The sequence below is a fragment of the Ziziphus jujuba genome, chromosome 3 (genome assembly GCF_031755915.1).
Source record: "Ziziphus jujuba cultivar Dongzao chromosome 3, ASM3175591v1".
Classification (NCBI taxonomy): domain Eukaryota; kingdom Viridiplantae; phylum Streptophyta; class Magnoliopsida; order Rosales; family Rhamnaceae; genus Ziziphus; species Ziziphus jujuba.
The window spans coordinates 15082334-15102434 of record NC_083381.1 but is presented as its reverse complement, the minus strand read 5'-3'; the positions used below and the strand labels follow the sequence as shown (position 1 = coordinate 15102434).

The window sequence follows — 20101 nt, the reverse complement described above, 5'->3', positions numbered from 1 at the left end:
CGATAAATCTTATACTTGAACCTGTTCCAGAGAGAGAAAAATAAAAGAATCTTAATTTCTGTTAATTAAGAATTATATATCATTGTAATGGACAAATTAATAATCAAAGGCTAGCAAGTTTTGGTCGTTTTCTAAAAGTAAAATTTGACAACATTTTGGACCCAAAAAAAAAAAAAAAAGACAAACAAAATATCTAGAGAAATGCATGCCAGCCTTCTTGTGAACAAAGAAAGCAGGCATAAGAGTTTTTGTAGTGAGAGCTTAGAAGGCCTCTTCTGTTCAAAATCTCCCTCTTTCAACACACTCAAAACCTTTTTTCTGAAATCAGATGGCCTTCCTACTACATTATCCACCTCCATTTCATCATCTGCTCCATCATCATCATCTATATTCTCAACCAGATCTTGAAATATCCATCTCAGTATCATTGTCCACCATTGAACCTTGTTGTGAGAGATTTAATGACTCCACAGTCTTATAGTTTCTATCCAGCATACACAGGACACTTTCCTGCTTAAAAATTGAACCAAGCCTGCTGTTTCGGTTGAAACAAATTTGTCTATCCCATTGGTTCACTTTAATGCATGGTTTCCTTGGTTCAATGCGAACTACAGAGGAATCTACCTCAGGACGAGGATGGAAATTGTTCCTTCCAACTTTGAGAAGGTGTGAGACTCGAGCCAGAAGTTGGGTGTTCACAGTAAGACAACTATACTGTTTATCACCACGCTGAGCAACCAGTCTCATTGAGAATTCCCTCTGGAACAATATGATCACACACCTGAATGAATATATTGGTAATTCAGTAACTTAAATGTAAGGGCAGACAAGATCTGATAAGGGATTTTCAACATATATCGAAAAAGGGAAGGTTAGTCTTTAGAGCATCTTTTTGCATAAGCTGTACAAATCATAATGCAAAAAAGAGCAACATTCAAGTTTTTTTTTTTTTTTCCTTGGGGAAAATTGGTTTGCATATCATTAGTCCACCCGGCATAACAGCATTTCAACCAACCAACTAACTTGCCTCTCCGGGATGAGAACCCACGATTTGAACTGCTAGCTTGAACGCCTGGATCATGCCGAGAAGAGAAGATGCCTTTTCCCCAATTATCATAATTGTCACGCAGCTTAGTGGAATGGACAAATAAGAGGCATGTGGAAAAGACAGAGACATGTAGCTACTCTACCTTTGTGTCTAGAATAAGTTAAATACCCAAATCACAATCCCTACCAGAAATGTCATTTGAAACATTGAAATGTACAACAACATGAGCTATAAACAACTCAGGTAATTCTAAGTATGATATTAAATCAATAATATCTATTAAGAGCAATACTTTTGAAGCTTTGTCGAATCAAAACAAGATAACCATAATGTGTGGGATTAAAGGCTTGAGAAGCCATACATTCAGACGGCGAGAAAAAGGAGTTCCCTGAAAGCATCTCTTCAACTCAACAAACATATGAGGGTCAATCTCAATGGCGATGACTGACTTGCCAGCTTCCAAAAGCTTCTTGGTGAGATTTCTTGTGCCAAGTCCTATCTCGAGGATGGTGTCAGTGCTCTTGATCCCAGATCTCTGGACAATGGTGTCCACCATCTAGGGGTTTTTTAGGATGCGCTGCCCCGGCACCCCCGTCGGGCTAAGTGGTGGGCTAGGTTTCGAACCTAGCCGCTCTCGACCTCCGCTACCACACCACAGAATCCCAATTTTTTCCTCGCAATAAATTTCATCAAATGGATCGCACGCGACAAAATTCAGGTCACCAACTCTATCAACCACTTCTCCCATTGCCTTGTTTGGAGGGGCTTGGTTGGTGTTTACCAATTTATATGTTTAGTCATGCTAAGAAAGTGAGTCAAAAAACTATCACTGAGGATGTATAATTTATATATATACCAGGTTTGGCACGTGTTGATGTGTAACAGTGTTAGTCATGTAGATGTCTATTTTTATATATATATATACAGTCCATCTATGGTACGGATGATCCTTATGCGGACCACAGTATTGGTGACGGTTTTTCATAGTATTGGTGACAATTTTCTAAAAAACTGTCGTTAATACTATGAAAAACCGTTACTAATACTGCGGTCCTCATGCGGACCGTCCTCACCATAGAATTTCCATATATATATATATATATATATATTCATATATGCATTCGCCTTGCCAAAAACAATTACTCAAAGAATTTGGTCCACAGGTTAAAGCAAAATACTTTTTATATATTTGTGTTGATCAATCAACATAATTTTCAACAAATAATATAAAATAACATATCATAATTCTTTTAAAGCTCCCATTAACATATACATAATCTAATGAAAATGATTATTTTAAAAATTTTATATTGGATCAAAGATGATAATTAAAATTTTGATTTCAAAATATTTATTTGTTGACACACATGGGCATTGCAATTAATTTTTAAAATTACATTACTAAGATTATAGAAGAATAAAATCAAAATTAAGAAGCTTTTTTATTTTTTTTTTAAGTTACCAAAAACAAAAGTTGATTTCAATCAATACAATTTTAGTAGTGAAATATCAAATGAAAGCATATGGCAATACCAAAATTTAAATAAAATATTATAACTTATTAGTTCTTATTTGAAAAAAGAAAACAAAAGAAAAAAGAAACTTTTTAGTTGTTGCTTGTGCAATCGGTGCCACTAAGAGGTCAAATCGAGCAACACAAAAAAGAAAAGAAAAGATGTGGTAAATATAAAAGCATAACCTATCCATCCATTATAACCTATCGAAAATATGAAAGCATAAACTATCAATTTTAACCTTTTTTTTTTTTTTTGGCATCATTGAAGTCAAAATTAAAAGGTTATTTATATAATTTTAGGGGCTTCAAAAGTTTTAAACGGTTATGTCATTCTATTTTTTATATATATTATATTATAGATAAAAATTATAACTTATTAATTCCTATTTGAAAAAAAAGAAAAAAATTCATAATGCAAAAGAGAGCAATATTCAAGTTGTTTTTTGTTTTGTTTTTTTTGTTTTTTGTTTTTTTTTTTTAAAAAAATTCATAATGCAAAAGAGAGCAACATTCAAGTTGTTTTTTTTTTTTTTTGGGGGGGAAGTGGGAAATTGGTTTGCATATCATTAGCAATAATTAGAGGAAAAAAAACAAGTAGGTTACAGGTAACAAGAATATGCCTTTTCCCCAACTATCATAATTGTCAAGCAGCTTAGTGGAATGGATGAATAAGGGGCATGAGGAAAAGACAGAGACATGTCTCTACTCTGCCTCTGTGTCTAGAATAAGTCAAATACCCAAATCACAATCCCTACCAGAAACTTCATTTTAAACATTGAAATGTACAACCACATGAGCTATTAAAAACTCAGGTAGTTCTAATTATGATAGTAAATCAATAATATCTATTGAGAGCAATACTTTTGAAGCTTTTTCGAATCAAAACAAGATAAGTGCAATGTGTAGGATTAAAGGGTTGAGAAGGCATACATTCAGACGATGAGAAAAAGGAGTACCCTGAAAGGGTCCCTTCAACTCAACAACCATATGATGGTCAATCTCAATGGCGATGACCGATCGACTTGCCAGCTTCCAAAAGCTTCTTGGTGAGATTTCCTGTGCCAGGTTGTATCTCAAGGATGGTGTCAGTGCTCTTGATCCCAGATTTCTAGACAATGGTGTCCACCATCTTGGGGTTCTTCAGGATGTGCTGTCCCTTTGATTTTTGGCAAAATATGCCTCCTCGGTAAGGTGGATATGCTGCTGGCTTAGCCTTCTCCTTCTTTGCCTTCCCCCCTGCCATTGTACTAAGAAACAAAGGGGCATATAAGAACCATGTGCAACAGGCAGAGTGTATTTATACAAGCAAAATATAAATGCTGAACCAAAATGTAAATGTAGCAATACACAGAAGTAATCAAAGTAATTTTGAAGATTAAATTATCCATAAGCTTGTTTATAATAAAAAAATAAAATAAAATTGTGAATCATTATAATCTTCACCGATATCTTCAAAAATCTACAAATTATGAGGAAAACAATTTGGAATTCTTCATGCACCGAAAACTTTTTTAATACCAAATGAATCAATGAAACATGCAAATTTTCAATGCATGACGCATGAATATCCAGAATTCCTAAGTAACATATCAAACTAGGCATGTACTTATAATCCCTAAATTTATTAAAAATAAAAAAGAAAATTGGACAAAACAAGGAGAAGATGAAACAGAGTAACCAATAAACTCAAACAAACAAAAAAGAGGATTTCCCTGTCAGTCAAACAATTGGGCATTCTAACAGCTTCCTTCTATTGAGAACTTAAAACTAGTTCAAATAGCCAATGCCAAATTCATCAATATTTACAATTCCTTTTTTCTTACTAGATAATTGGCCAGGGAAATAACAGAAAAAGGAAAAGGAAATTTAATTGTTATATGTACTTTATGCCAGCGATTAAACCCTAAACAACTTCCAACAAATGAATCATTCCAAAATGTTCCAATATTACAATCAGATTCGAGCTTACAACGATGCATAAAATTGCTTCTCGTTATCCAGCAATATAAACAAAACGCAAAGAAAAAAAAATGGTCTGCTCCACCGGAAATTCCCTCTGCCCCTACCGTACTCCAGCTTGGTAGTTTCCACCGCCTGTCTAGAGGGAATTAACTTACGCTTAAGGCACAAGATTTTCTTAGTAAACAAACATATAATGATGGAATTCAGAAGCAAAATGGTGGAACAATTTAAATGGAAAAATAGACAGAGAAGCTGAGAAGGACTCGTGTCAGTTGTTCACCGGTGGTTATATCTCCAGCAATCAGTTCGTTTAGCTCTCTCGCTCCGTTTCTGTTTTTCGACTCTGCCTCGTTTGAGTATATACCTTGCGCGCCAAGCATCAAACATCTAAATATACAAAAAAAATTTAATTTAATTAAAAATGCTTATAAATTCTTCTTCTTCATTATTATTATTATTATTATTATTATTTTACTTATAATGTTAAACCGATCTAATTTTAATTTATCTGTTAAACTTTTATTTGTATGAATTTTTCTAATGTAAGAAATATAAATAAAAGGTATAATTACATTTCTTTTCCAAAACATATCTTCTGCTTTGTTTCAAATTTAAAATATAGTTTCAATTCTTGCAAAACAAAAAAAAAAAAGCATATATTTTAATTTCATACATTATATTAAATATATTAAAATTAATTAATTATATTCTAATACTTAGTAAAATATTAATATCTACCATTCAAAGTAAATTGATTACAAATTTATATTAAAAACAAACCTGCTCTTCAAAACAAATTTTGTCAGAAATTATTCAAACAAAATAAATTGATCGGAAAAGAAAAAGCTTTTATTGTATTGAGAATTTCAACTTGAGTTACTTATCTCTTCACTTAATTTAATTTATAATGATTGGTTCTTACGTCCTCCTTATAGATTTCTGTATGAGAATTGTGTCTCTTAAATATTGCATTTATTCACTAAAAATATTTGTTTTGAAGAATTAAAATATTGCACTTATTAATTACCTACACAGCAACTTTTCAAGACATAACCATTTAAATTATGTTGTATCCTTTCAACGTATATATGATCCACCTCTCCAAAACAACCTAATTAATTTATTATTTAATCTAATTTCAAAATATTCCAACAAAGTATATCTTGAAAAGTTCTATGAGAAATGTACCTAATTGTATGGAGAGTAAAATTTCAACACCTTGTATTATTATCAGCTGCTAGTTGAATTGGTGATCATTACTAATAGTGGAAAAATAACAGAAACACACAACAAAATTGAAATTTAAAAAGGTGCACAACAAGCTGTAAGCTATAACTACCTAAAAGATTAATTATAAAATGCATAAATATTAAACTAAAAAAAATTAACCCTGCCTGATGAATTTACATGATAGGCATAAACTTTTTCCCAGCTTGCTGTTCTTGCTCATAGAATTGAGTTCCCAATCCCAAATGGTTCATCAGCAACCAAGTGAAAGTCAGAAACTCACCACCCCTACTTGGTTGCTGAGCATGTACAATCGGCCTACAATTTATGGCAGCGTAGCAAAACAGCTCGGTCCACACCAGCACCATCACCTTCCACCTTTCTTGCCAATTCATATTTTGAAGCTGATGTGCAAGAACACAAGCATCAAACAATACAGATTTGCTTCTATTTCCCTTCACAGTTGTAGCTCTGAAATTGGTTTCTACAGAAATAAGCATTTCACATACTTGTTTCTGATCTGATATTGAGAATTCATCGAAAAATCTGTTAGCCTCTGCACATGTGTCTCGGAATACCACTTGCCAATTTCCAAGAACCGGTGCCAGCATTGTAGGCTTCGCAACCAGAAGATAGAACATGTAATCCGAAAGGAGCTTGCAAATTGTTCTTTCATTGCTATCATCTTCCTTAATGGTGCTGTAACAGAGTTCAGTTGCTAAGTGCCAGAGGAGAAGACTTTCCGCATATTGAAACTCTCCAATACTCCATTTTAGTTTGATGTAGCTAGGAGCACGTAGGAGAGCCCACTCGCCTCTTTGCGAACACGCTTCAATGGCATCTCTTAAAGTGCTAGCTGTTTGAGATTTTATTTTCAGCTCATTGAAAATAAAGCTCTTTAATTTCTCCGTCACTGTCTCTGAAGAAGAATGCCTCAAGATTTTCATTGTCTCTAGAAATCCCTTAAGGTGGAGATAGCTAAACAAACTGTATAGCCATTTTGGACGTTCATCGAGACAATATCCTATGACATTGTACTGTGACATTGAGCCCGACCACCTTTCTCTTTTCAAATATTTCAAAACTCTTTGGGGAATATATTCTATCCACCCATCCTTTAGGAAAATAATTGTCCATTTAGAGAAAATGAGCTTGAGGCCAGAAAAAATATCTAGAAAAATGGCTACTACAAGCAATGAGTAAGTAAGATAGATACTAAACTTACTAAACTTAGGATCATCGACCAAAGAAAATGAAAACGATATCAAAGCACCAATTAGGAAACAGAAACTGATAATCCTGAGTATGTAACCGAACACGCAACGCATCATGACAACTTTGGTATGGAGAAGTTGGTACATGAAGCTCAGCTCGTACTCCATCAATCTAAAAGCCTCAGAAGCTTCTAAATGGAGAAAAGTATTCCGGCTTGATTCTCGGTCTTTGGAACTGAGAAGGAAGCCAACAATAAGTCCCTTGAAGGTTTCGAAGAGCGAGTGTGCTACCTGCAGGAATTTTGTCTCATCAGAAGATTCTGAAAATACCTTTTCGTCAACAATGGCAAATTTAGGATTCAAAGAATTCCCAACGTTTGTCATGGTCGTGGTCGTCGTCATCGTTATCTCTGATGCTTGATCCATCAACCCCATTGAAGCAGCATATGTTGCCACGGCATCTCTGTAGTCAGGACCAGGGTTTGGCTCCGGCAACACAGTGGAACCAAAACGGTCCAAACTTGCAAGATATAAAGCCGCTATTCTCTCAGAGAACTTGATAATTCCAACAAAGAACACAAGCATAGTTGGCAGTTGTAGATTGTTTTTAGGAAGTGTAAGAAAGAAGCTATAAGCAACAGCCACAACCTGTAAAATGAGACTAAACAAGTGCCTGAGCCATAATTCATTATCCTCGATTGAGAAAGAGGTAATGCTATCAGGCCCACCGAGATGAATCAAAAGAAAGGATGCCCAAAACGCAAAAATGTGTAGGTTTTCTGTGTGTGGATCAAGGGAATGGTCGGTCTGGCTTTTGGTGATTAGTCCAATAGAAACAGCAGCCACCCAGTCGGCCAGCAAATAAGCAGACCATATTGACATGATAACAAATGTGCGACTGGTTGTTTGCCTGAAAGGAGCAACTAGAAGTAGAAATACCTGTAGGAAGAGGCTTATGAGGATACACACCCGAAGATCCCATATGTCCCACAGCTTCTTCAACTTGTTGGGAATTGGTAACTCCATTTATACAGCTTCTTTCGTGAGCAAAACAAAATCTGCAAGTAAGTCTACAAAAATAAAACAAATAAGAAAGACACTGGAGAGGGAAAGAAAAATGTTACTTGTCAATTGACTTAAAACCTTTGGTTTACCATGGCATCTAGATTTTTAGTTTAAAATGTTAAAAGAAAATAATAATAATAATAATAATAAATAAACAAATAAATAAATAAATACAGTTAGTTAACAATGAGAAATAGCAAAGCTGAAGGAAAATGCCCCCTTCCACTGGAAATGAAGGCCAACCTTAAAAAAAGAAAAAAGAAAAAAAAAAAAAAAAGGATAAAAAGAGGTAGTCCTCATTTATTATTGTCTGAAGAAACCCTTAAAAAAATAGAGTATGGCAGCTCTACCCCAATTATTGACCTGTCCAAGTGAGTCGCAGACAGCGCATATGACATTACCAGAATCCAATCATATCGTGCCAATCCAATAGACTTATAAGATGGTCCCATTGACTTAGACTTTTAAAAACAAGAAAAACAAAGACTTACTCTTTTTGCTTTTGGTAACTTTAAAAGAAAAAAAAAAAAAAAAAAAAAAAAAAAAGGACCTAGGACCTTAAAAGTAGTTGACCAAAAACAAAAAAAGCGAAAATGAATAAAATAAAATTTTTTTGATATTACAATAAAACTAATTTAAAACCTGGACTTGTTTTGCAAAAAAAAAAAAAAAAAAAAAAAAAGAAGAACATTAGACTTGTACTTTAAAAATAATAAAATGCTATAGACTGTTTGTCTTATAAAATATCTGTATTAATAAATATAGCTGCCTGCCTCTCTGAGCTTTAAAATCTCCATTTCATGCTAGAGGTAAATTTCGAACAATGGAAAGGCAGCTAGCATTGTGAGAACAAGATGAAGCTTAGTCTAAATTAATTGATTAATTAATTGTAAGAAGATAGAGCGGAAAAAGGTTTGTGAGAGAGTGCCAGCTACCAGGGAGAATGATATTCGGATAATAGTACAGTAAACGTTGGAAAATGTTTAAGATACAATGAAAGGCCTTTTTTTTATTTTTTTATAAATATAATGGAAGATTGCAGATTTCTAATCTAACATTTTAGGAGGAAAAAAAAAAAAAAAAAAAAAAAGAGCTTTGCCGGATCTGATTGAATTATTGAGAGCATTTCCAATGGAATTTCATGAATATAGATGCAAAGGATATACCACTTGAACTAGTTTATTTGACAAATACACATCAATAGTTATTCTTTTTTTTTTTTAGAAAAAAATAATATGTACATTATTAATCAATTAAAAATTAATCAAAATCATAAAAAATCGATTTTTGAATGAGTGTCCATCAAACAAACATTCATTTCATGGTAAAGTGTAAGCCCTTCAAGTAAACATTCATTTTCCATAAATTGCAAGCCGTTCTATCTCTGTATTACAAAGATCGTAAGATACTCTAATTTGTTAATCAAACTTTTAGAAGTCAAATATTATGTGGTCATTGTTTCCTCCAACAATGAATGATTTCGAATCTTCCACACTTCAGTTAATTATGTCCAAAAATGTATATTAATTTGGCAAATGTTCAGTAGACAAAAGCTAATATAAAATTTAATAATTTTTTCACCAAACGCAAGTATATATGTACTAACATAATTATGATTATGGTGTCATGACCAAGTCTCTAGCCGAGCCTACAGTAGCAAAGTCCACTCTTTCTCATCTAAAAAAAGCCTAATTTTAATTTCAAATCTCCAACCCCCAATATATATATATATATATTTATATGAAAAGAGAAAAGGAAAAAAGGAAAACGAAAAAGTTTCATGACCTTAAATAAATAAATAAATAAAGGCCCAGTTTTTGTAGTGGCATTACCTAAACGTACAAAGCTGTCACGCACCGCGCCAAAGGATGATCTTTTAGAGACCCAACGGAAGAAGGGAAGGGAAAAAAAAAAAAAAAAAAAAAAAAAAAAACTATATATATATATATATATACAGAAATCAGATATAAGCATGCCCAACCACCATCTGTTTGCCTTGAACTTGGCACTTCTTCACGCAATGATCTAAATATATGGCACGAAACAGAAAAATACAAAGTTAAATTTAGAAGTTATTTATGCAATCATCAATGAACAACAAAATAGCTTCATGTCATTAAGGACGCAAAAAAGCTTCATGTCATTAAGGACCCTGCATTGTACTTACTATTGCATAATCCTTAGAGGTTCGGAAGTTGTTAAAAATTTCATGATTAGATCCTGCAAGCATGAAAATTTGAAAAGCTGAGAACTCATTAAAACATTAATAATGGAAAAACACCAGATATTGATAAATCGACAAGTTATGTACATATATATATATATATATATATATATACCTGGACATGATTAGCCTTTTGAGCAATCTTAGGACAATCCTCAATCTCCAACTTTTGTGAAGAGGTGTGGCCATATAATTCTACAGGCAATGATGTCAGATTGGGCAATAGCCGAATAGCAAGTTTCTTAAGTGACTTGAGCTTTATGATCCAATCAGGAATGGCCTTCAAATTATTACAGCGCCGTATATGGAGTTCTTGCAGGCTGTTAACTTCTTGAAGCCCTTCAGGGAGAGTCTCTAGTTGTGGAAGATGATCAAATGTCAAAAACTTGAGGCTTTCAAAAGCTTCCCATATAATTACATCACCATTGGAAATGTCAAGTTCCATTATGTCAACAAGACACAGATTCCTCAGTTTAGAGAGAGGAAAGAAAGTGGAAGTACTTGGCACTGAAGCATGAGAAATCGTCGAGGATGAAGCTTCATCTGTTGTTGTTGGGATCTGCTGTCCTGCCATGCTCATGGCCATAGTTTGCTGCAAAGGCTTCACACTACTGTTATTCAGCTGAAGCACCTCGTCTAAATATGGGTAGTGCGGCATAGAATCCAGCTCGGGGCAGTTCTCAATACTCAACTTTGAAAGACAAGGAAATATAGGCTGATAACTCTCTGCTGTCGACAGAATTGTTGCTTTTGTGGAAGAAGAAATATCATCTACACCTTCCTTTTTTTCAAATCTCCACCATCCCCTCAGGTTAGGCAAACCTGTGAGCCGAAGCTCCCTTAGGGATGGCAATGTTTCTGTCGATGACAACAGGTTATTTTCATATTCTGAAACATATTCCAGATTAGTCAGCTCACCCAATGTCAATACTTGAAGAGAAGAAAACTGATGCAGTGGTGGTATATATTGACATTTCTTACATCCCCATAACGAAAGTCTAACAAGATTTGTAAGCGAAGAAAACCAATCTGGAAACTGGATACCCCCATAAGCAGATAAAGATAATTCTTTAAGACTTATATGTGGCTTAAGGCCATTTAATGACATTAAATAAGAATCAACTTTCCCTTCCTGCTTTGAACATTGAACATAGCCATTGGCAACGGCCTTCATTGCCTCTCCATCATTATCCCAAATTAGTATTAAGGACTTAAGCCGTTTTTTCTCCAAGTTTGCAACCTCATAGTCTGCCCCATGTCTTAAATTCTTAATCCTCAACTCTCCTCTTAAGTTGTTTAGATTCTTCAGTTCATCCAGTCCACCTTTATGCCTCGAGTCAAGATCTTTCCTCTTGCTTAATAAAAATTCAGATAATGTCCTCAGATCAGTCAATTGGCCCAATCCACATGGCATATGAGTAAGACCGTAACACCCATCAATCTCCAGATTTCTGAGGTTGATTAGCTTCTTAATATCTCTTGGCAATTCTTTAAGTCTCTGACAACAATTGAGTTTCAGAGTCTGCAAATGGTACAACTTAGTAATAGAACTGGGCAGTGTTTTGATATTTATATTACGAGAAAGATCAAGATATCTCAAATACTTCAACTTTCCAATAGAAGGTGGCACTATATTAATCCCTGAATTATGCAGGTCCAACACACGTAATGTCTTACAACCTAAAACCATGTTACCACAGATTGATTTACTTGATCTCCCTTCTGTTTCCCACTGCTGTGATTGATTTGATAAGAGAATTGTTCTAGTCCTTTTTGCTTGAACCAATGAAGTTGGAATCTGCCAGTGTGAATCCAAATGAAAATTAAATGACAAGTGGTGAGCTTTTGTATCAATATTATCTTTATTTAATGACAACATGCTGCACCTCTTTCCAGCTACCAAGATTGCAAGATCATGAATGAGACCATGCATTTTGCACTTTGTGATTATGCCATGCTTATCTCTTTGAATATCTTGAAAAAATGACCTCCAAGTTAATTGTTTAAAATACCCATAGCCTATATCTTCCATACACCGCCTAGGTTCTGATGAATAAATAAATCCTTGTGCCATCCAAAGATTTATCAAGGTTTGCACATCAATTTCACACTCTTTAGGAAATATACGACAATAGGCAAAACAATGTTTCAAATGTGAAGGAAGAGAATCGAAGCTAAGTTTAAGTGTTTGAATAATACCATTCTCTTGTTGTGGTACTCTTGTAAATTCCATCTTCGAGAAGGAGTACCATTCTCTTTCCGAATCCTTAAAGTACAACATACTTCCTATTGTCCTAATTGTAAGAGGATTTCCTCCACACTTATTCACAATATCCTTTCCAATTGCCACAATGTTGGGGGTTTTTGGCCCTTGTCCTTTCTTGAAAGCAACTTCTTCAAACAGAGCCCATGAAGCATCTTCATCTAGCATCTGTAAAAAATAAGGCTCCATTTTACTTGCAACTGTTGCAGCAGCTAAATAACGAGTTGTTATTATTATTCTACCCCCTTGTGCTCCATCTGACAACAACCTTTTCAAGTTTAGCCATGATTCACCATCCACATTCCAAACGGCATCGAGTACAAGAAGGTATCGTTTTCCATTTATTATTTTTCGAAGCTCCTTCTGCAATTGATCCATCTCTAGATTTTCTGTATTCACATCATATGCAGATTTAATGATTTTTTCAACAAGTAATCCGACATCAAAATCTTGCGAAACACTGACCCACATTCTTAAATCAAAATGTCTTCGAACCTTGTCATCATTATACACAAATTGAGCAAGTGTGGTTTTTCCTACTCCTGCTAAACCCACTATGGCTACAGCACACACATTCTCTTCTTCTTCAACTTTGGGATCCAACAAAAGTTTCAAGATGGCCTCCCTATCACGTTCCCTTCCAAATACTTCTCCTTGACTTACAAAAGCGTGAGCCCTGTAACTACTTTTAGTGACAACCAAAGGTTCCTCATAAAACACCCCCAAATCCAAATCCATTCTATTCCTATCCGAATCAATGGCATGTAGTTTTCCATTAATCTGTTTTATTCTACGACCCATTTTGTGACGAAGCACAAGTTGGCTTGGCCATGAGAAGAAAGTGCGTACCTGGAGGAGCTTGGCCATAGCTTCGGTGGAGAAGTAGTCCACAAAGTCATCAGCATCATAAACTACATCTTCAACCCTCTCAAGCCAGCTTTTGATTTGATGATTATCAACCTGTTGCTCCTCAGCATCAAGAAGTACATCTTTGATTGTTGAAATGGTACCTACTAATTCTGAAATCTGGTCCTCCATGCCTGAGAAGATTGCAAGCTCTCGCACTGCTACAGAAGCTAACTTCCCAACTATCCTGTCTGCAATACTAAAGGTTTCTAGTTCTGCCATGGCTCCTTTTTTTTTTTTTTCTTTTTTTTTTTTTCCCCGATATTTATGGATTTGCGAAGGTGAAAATTTTGAGTTGCAGTGGATGGACGGAGTTTCTTCCACTGGTCTCTCAATAATTTATTCATGCGAAAATGTTTCCACACTTTGCAATGCAGTGTTGACCCAAAAACATAATAATAAAAAATTCTGCACCAATAATCTACTTGTTTAGTTTTATTAATTTTCAGTAAAAGTAATTAATCGTGTTTACCAGGTCATACAAAAAGAGACAAATTTTAGATGTTGGTCATTCCAATCCTGCTACCAAATTTTGACCCGGTGGCATGGATGGCTGTGCTCCTTTAAAATTTATTAATAATTTTATGGGGGCCGAAAGAAATATTTGATACTGAGAGCTAACGAGAGAAAAATAAAATAAAATAAAATAAAAACATAACCAGGAATAGGATAAAGCCTTCGATACTCCAGAAATTGTAATTATTATACTTTTTAACTTTTATTTATTTATTTATTTATTTTAATGCCTACGAGCACATGGGTCAGGTCCCATGGTAGCCTACTAGTCTTCCGTTTTGAATCTAACAATTAAGTTCTTTCATAAATGGCCCCAAAAAGGAATTTCATCATCTAATTTTAATTTAAAATTTGAGGATTATCATTAGTGATAATTATTAATTTGATTATTTTTAAAAAGTAATTTATTAATGACAAATTTTAATTGTACTGTTAAATAAAATTTTCATTATAAATTTATATTTGTTCTATTCGAAATTTTATTTGTGTTTAAAATTATATAATTTAACATTTTAAACGTATTCAGAAATATATGTGATTGAATATTAAAATACATTTAGACGTATGCAATCGGATATTTTATATATTAATACTTCAGATGTATTTACAAATATACGACTGAATACTTTAAAAGCATTCAAAAATATGTGATTGAATATCTTCCGATAGGAATATTTCAAATATGTTCATAAATATATCACTGAATATCATAAATATGTTCAAAAATATACTGCAAAATATCTTTAGAGATGTTTATAATTTTGAAACCAAATATTCGAATGAATACATATTTTTATTGTCCAAAAATATTCTAACCGGAAAGAAAAATTTTGTAAAATTTTTATGTCTATAAATTTCCTATAAAAGCATTGTGAAGAGTTTTTATAGAGTGGTGTTTGATTTGTAAGCAATTTGTGAAAAAAAAATATATATTTTTTTTGCTTGGTTAATACTTTATGAATTATGAGTATTTTAAATATTAAAAATATGGTATAAAATTATTTTATATTTTTTTATATATTTAAATTATAGTGTGTAAAAAACGATATCGTATAATTTTTTTTTTTAAGTTGTAAAAAAAAAAGCTTTTCTTTATTAATAAGTTAATGTTAATAGATTTGGTCCATTGGTAAAAATACAATAAATACACCTCTAAGTGTTCAAATATTATTTGGCTAAATTTTTCATTCTCTAGTTGTAATGAATTTCAAATCTAGCAATAAGTTATAACACGTTGGGTTGATAATAAATTATCTTTTGTGTCAGGACTCATCCAAAATTTCTCACCGGAATCCTAGACAAGCCCTGATCCCAGGGAGACCCTACCGGACCTTCCAATGGAAAATCCGGCAGAACCTCCCCTAAGGATTGGACTTACCACAAATTTTCTGCATTGAAAATACACTTCTATATACATCCCCTTATTCCTCCCACATTACTACAATTTAATTCCATATATTTGCAGCACTCCAAATGAATAATAAGAAATTAGTGCATAATTAATACATAAACGTCTAAGAAGTATACAGAACTTCATAAAGTACTATTAAGTATAGAAATTATACAACAAGAATGGAAGAAATATTACAATTGAAATAAATGAAAACAAAGATAACTTCTCGAATTACGACAGCGACGGAGATTAGGTTCGCTTCGGAAGAACGTCTATCAATCCTTGTACCTAGGGGAACGGAATTTAAAAAATATGAGATGCTAATCATCTCAGTGAATGACCTTATCTACTGTACAATTATAAAACAACAATTATTATGGCACATTTGATTAATTAGGAATAAATAAGTAATTAAATAATAATTATTTGAAAATAATATTTCTCTCAAAATCCTCACTATTCACTCCATTGGAAAGGTTTTCCTTTTAAAACATTTTGCAAAACCCAATATTTAATGCTCCAAAAATCAAGGAATCATTAATTTAATAAAAATTTAAATAATCCAAATACAAATAAAAAGTAATGAAATATAATAAAATAAATTTAGAATACTTGCATAAAAGAAATGTAACATACAGGAAAAAAAAAATTCAATATATAGTTCATAAAATTTGATTTAATAAACTAAATTAAACAATGTGAAAAATATAATTTAAATGATTATAATTAGATAATAAAACAAATTAAATACATTTAATTTAAATATGATTTTAAAACCTTTAGGATTTGAAATTTCTGTCTGAAAATTAATACTTGACGCACCACACTATATGCCAGTGATGCCCTACGATACCCAGCGTCCCGAGCATCGTTCGGCGGAAGGTTAAAGAGAGAAACTTGCATACAGTCGCTTCGGCGTACTGACAGTGCCGCTGCTTAAACCGTCATCCCGGCCATGGAGGGGAGCGGCTTATGTGCACTATATAAAACTTGTCTACCCACGGTCCAATGGCAACTCATGGGAGACATTATAACTTACGCGCTCATCTACATATACAGTACAGAACACCAGTACTGTATGAGTGCGTCTAAAACAAATAACTAAATTTTATTATAAAAAATAATACATAATTTTTTTCAAAATTCACCGTGGAAATTATACCATTTTTCGAACTCAACCTCCCACATTTTTCTTTAACATTTCCAACATAAATCCACCAATAACAATATACAAATAAATTTTCCCCAAATCATAAAATCAATCCAATAATGTTCCATGGGCATAATTATAAAATTTGAAACCACCAACTTAAACCAATATTTTCCTTGAAATATTTAAATATCAAATCATGCCCAAAAATAATATTAAAATCCAAATACAATTAATTAATGAAAACACATTGCTCATACGTAATAAATACAATTAAATCACAATAATAATAATCGAGAATTTCTTAATAATCCAAACTTTCATTTAGCATCAATGGGTATATATATATATATAATAATATATTTTTTTTCACAATTATATTTAAATTCCACCACATGAGCATAATTCTAGATATCAAATTAACACAAAATAAATATAATTAATCACCCCAAAATAGTTTTAAAGGTGGATCATTCACCTCAAGCACGTGTATCAATCGAAATCCTCCTAGGATTAACTCCACTACCCACACGTGCACCTAAAATATTCACAATACACAAAACTAATTATTTTAATATTTTAATCGGGTAACTCCCAAATGGGTACCCGGGAAGCGAACACAAATGACAACCAAAATTGATGAGTAATATACCGAATCGAAGCTTGAGTGACGACGATTACGAATCTGGTCTTACTCCCCGGAGATCGGACCCAAGGTGACCGGAATCTCGCCGGAAAGCTCACGGATTTTAGACCCTCGATTCTCACAATCCGTTGAGATTTAAGGAAAGGGGACACCGGATTTGAGTTCAGAGGATCGGAATTAGTGGGAAAAGAGGGGTGGTGCAGTCGGAAACTCACCGGAAAGTCAATTTTCCCGGCGACCCACTGTGGTCACCGGAACCAACACCGCCGGGGTGCGTCCGATGGGCACTGGCCATGATTTTGGGGGGAAAGGTAGATCTGATGATGGGTAACTCAATGGGACTGGCGGTGAGGCAAACGGTGGCCAGAATAGGGAGAAATCGGGGTTTGAAGAAATCGGCACCGTCGCCAGAAAAAGCCTCGATCCCGGCGCATCGACGGTCGGTTGACCGTGGTTTTTGGCTGGCCTGCTGGTTTTTAGGTGGTCTTCAAGGTGGGGTGGCGCGTGTGAGGAAAGGGTGGCCGAAAAATGGCTAAGTGGCGGTGGCCAGTCAGTTTCTCTCTCTAGGTCTCTCTCTCTCTCTCCTCCCCTCTTTCTCTCTCCTTCCACCGGCTCCTGCATTTTTGTCTGAATAAAAGCCACCCATGGGTGACACTGTTTACTCATGGGATTAGCTGAAATTACGACATGTGGCACACACTGTTCACTCAAGCCAAATATATTAAAATATTACGGTATTCGAAAAATTTCGCATATCCATTACTTTTTAACCTGATGTCCAATTTAAGCGTGCCGCTAGTCTATGAACTCGTATCAACGAGTATTTTACAACCATACAAAAGTCAAAATAAAATTCTACAACCATAAAAAGTCAACTCCTGGCACCTTTGGACAGTTTGGCTCTCGACTTATTTTGCCCATAACTTTCAAACTGTAGCTCCGTTTTCAACGTGCTACTAGTCTAAGAACTCGGGGCATCATGTACTTCGCTACGATATGACGGTCAACTAGAAATTTTCCCTGGAACAAAAAGTCAACTTTTTGACCCACTCGGTCAACGGTCAACCTCGGTCAACCTGCAAGAATTCCATGTAGTTTGGGACGGAGTGTTACATTTTGAAAATTCAATATGTCAATAGATCATTACCACTTTGAAATCCATTAAGAATAGTATATTATAATTTTTTTATTAACAAAAAAAACTTTTATTAACTCAGGGAATCGGAAAACAAAAGAGAAACTAGTGCGGGTGGGTTTGAAGGAATTCAATTGGGAGGCAAATTCCCCTTTAGGGCACTTTTTGCAATCCAATATGCACTTTTATTACACACTCTAGAAACTTAACTGAAACTAATGTTAGAGAAATTTTCACAATTCTTGATGATATCTTAGATCATGGTTTTCATATGCGATGCACATTTAGATGAATTTGACTTCATAGCTTTATGAAGAATAGCATAATCTATCTCCATGATAGTGTTAATAAAACCCATTCCTTGAGCTGTTAGAAGGGCATGGTAAACTGATTGATCTTCTATAGTAAGAGGATTGTTTCCTTTAAGAATTACGTAATGTCCAGCTATCCAGCTGTCGGATGACCTTCCAATCTTTAGACAAAAATCCAGTTACCCCTTTTAAAAGCACCATCATTGTTTATTTTGATAAGACCATAAGAAGGCGCCTCCCATTTCATATGGGGTTGACCCTTGCTGAGTCAGCCTCTTTAGGGAGAGGGCCCATTTGTTCTTGATGAACCTGAGCCCCACAAATTCGAGATACACTAACAGACGCAAACTTCAAAGTTTTAATTGGTTTTACTTCCACACCCCATGCACATATTTATTTCGAGACTTCCAAATGTACCAATAAAGATAGCATAAATATCCAACTTGGTTAGGATCACTATTCTTAACTTCCAATAACTGTTGGAAAATATCATTACACCATTGCAAAAATTGGTTCTAGTAATTGGGATTGACTCAAAATCCAAACTCCAACTCAAACCAAACCAAACCAATTTGGTCCAAATGCATCTCAAAAACAAATGGCCCATGGTTTCCCATTCAGATTTGCAAATCAAACATAGGAAGTCCTGCCAACATGCCTCCGAAACAAGTTTGCTTTTGTTGGAATCAAGTTGTGCATAACCTTCCGCATAAAATGCAGAACTTTTGGAGCCACCTCAAGGCTCCACATCTTTTCCACAGTGAGGAACTAGGTTAGTTGGAAGAGGAAGCCCTCATTATGAGAGATCCCATGCCATCATCTAATAAGCGGTGGTATGAGAGCCGTTGGATGAGAAAGGCCACATGAGTTCATCATCTTGGTTCGTACTTGGAATCGTGTACCACCTAGCTTGGAAATAACTCATTTAGCCTTGTGAGATTCCACTTTCCTTGGTCCTTTATCATTAAGTCAAAAAGCTTTGAAATTGATTGATTCTTAAAATATTTCCAATTAATAGACTTGGTTGCCATTTGTCATTCCAGAGGTCAATTAGTTTACCATTGCGCACTTTCCATTTGGCATGCCTCATGAACATATCCCGTCCATGAAGAAGACTCTTTCAAGAAATAGAGGCAGAAGATCCCAGCTGCGAAAAAAGAGGAGTTAAATAAGTAAATTCCAAAAAGAACCTCACCCAAGTGAGTGTAGATTCTTCTGAAAGAACCAGGCTTGCTTAGCCAGTAGAGCCAAGTTAAACAAGCTCAGATCCCTAAAGCCCAATCACCTTTTTGCCTTTGATCTAACCAACTCTTCTCTGCTTGTCCAGTGCACCCAGTAGTTCCCATCACATTTACTCCACCAAAATGACAAGTTGCCGTGGAAAGATCCTTCCAAATCCTTTATGGTAACTTAATTACCGATACTGTATATGTCGGGATAGACTGAAAGACCGCCTTAATCAACACCTAGTTTCCTGCACTAGAGAAAAGTCTCGATTTCCAGCCATCTAGTTTATTTTCCACTC

The 20101-nt window shown here is 34.5% G+C and overlaps 2 protein-coding genes and 1 pseudogene across 4 annotated transcripts; all 3 read right to left on the bottom strand.

Annotated features, from left to right (window-relative positions):
* Window positions 1–9: 9 nt before the first annotated feature.
* LOC107422403 (ribosomal RNA small subunit methyltransferase-like) lies at window positions 10–5729 on the bottom strand (annotated as a pseudogene).
* A 71-nt stretch (window positions 5730–5800) lies between these two features.
* On the bottom strand, window positions 5801–9979 carry LOC107422381 (uncharacterized). Of its 2 annotated transcripts, none has more exons than XM_016031817.4 (2): window positions 9865–9979; window positions 5801–8037 (listed from the first exon to the last, which is right to left on the bottom strand). In XM_016031817.4, exon 2 carries the CDS (start codon window positions 7991–7993, stop codon window positions 5930–5932), a length of 2064 nt encoding a protein of 687 aa, XP_015887303.1. In that variant the 5' UTR covers window positions 7994–8037; window positions 9865–9979; the 3' UTR covers window positions 5801–5929. The 2 variants fall into 2 exon arrangements, with proteins under 2 accessions (XP_015887303.1, XP_015887304.1); XM_016031818.4 differs by lacking the exon at window positions 9865–9979 and having other exon boundaries at window positions 5801–7258; window positions 7343–8312.
* Window positions 9933–13809, bottom strand: LOC107422402 (putative disease resistance protein RGA1). Of its 2 annotated transcripts, XM_060815813.1 has the most exons (4): window positions 13369–13809; window positions 10372–12054; window positions 10200–10252; window positions 9933–10057 (listed from the first exon to the last, which is right to left on the bottom strand). In XM_060815813.1, coding segments are annotated over exons 1-4 (2016 nt in total). In that variant the 5' UTR covers window positions 13648–13809; the 3' UTR covers window positions 9933–10056. The 2 variants fall into 2 exon arrangements, with proteins under 2 accessions (XP_060671796.1, XP_048333625.2); XM_048477668.2 differs by having other exon boundaries at window positions 10372–13809.
* Window positions 13810–20101: the final 6292 nt, after the last annotated feature.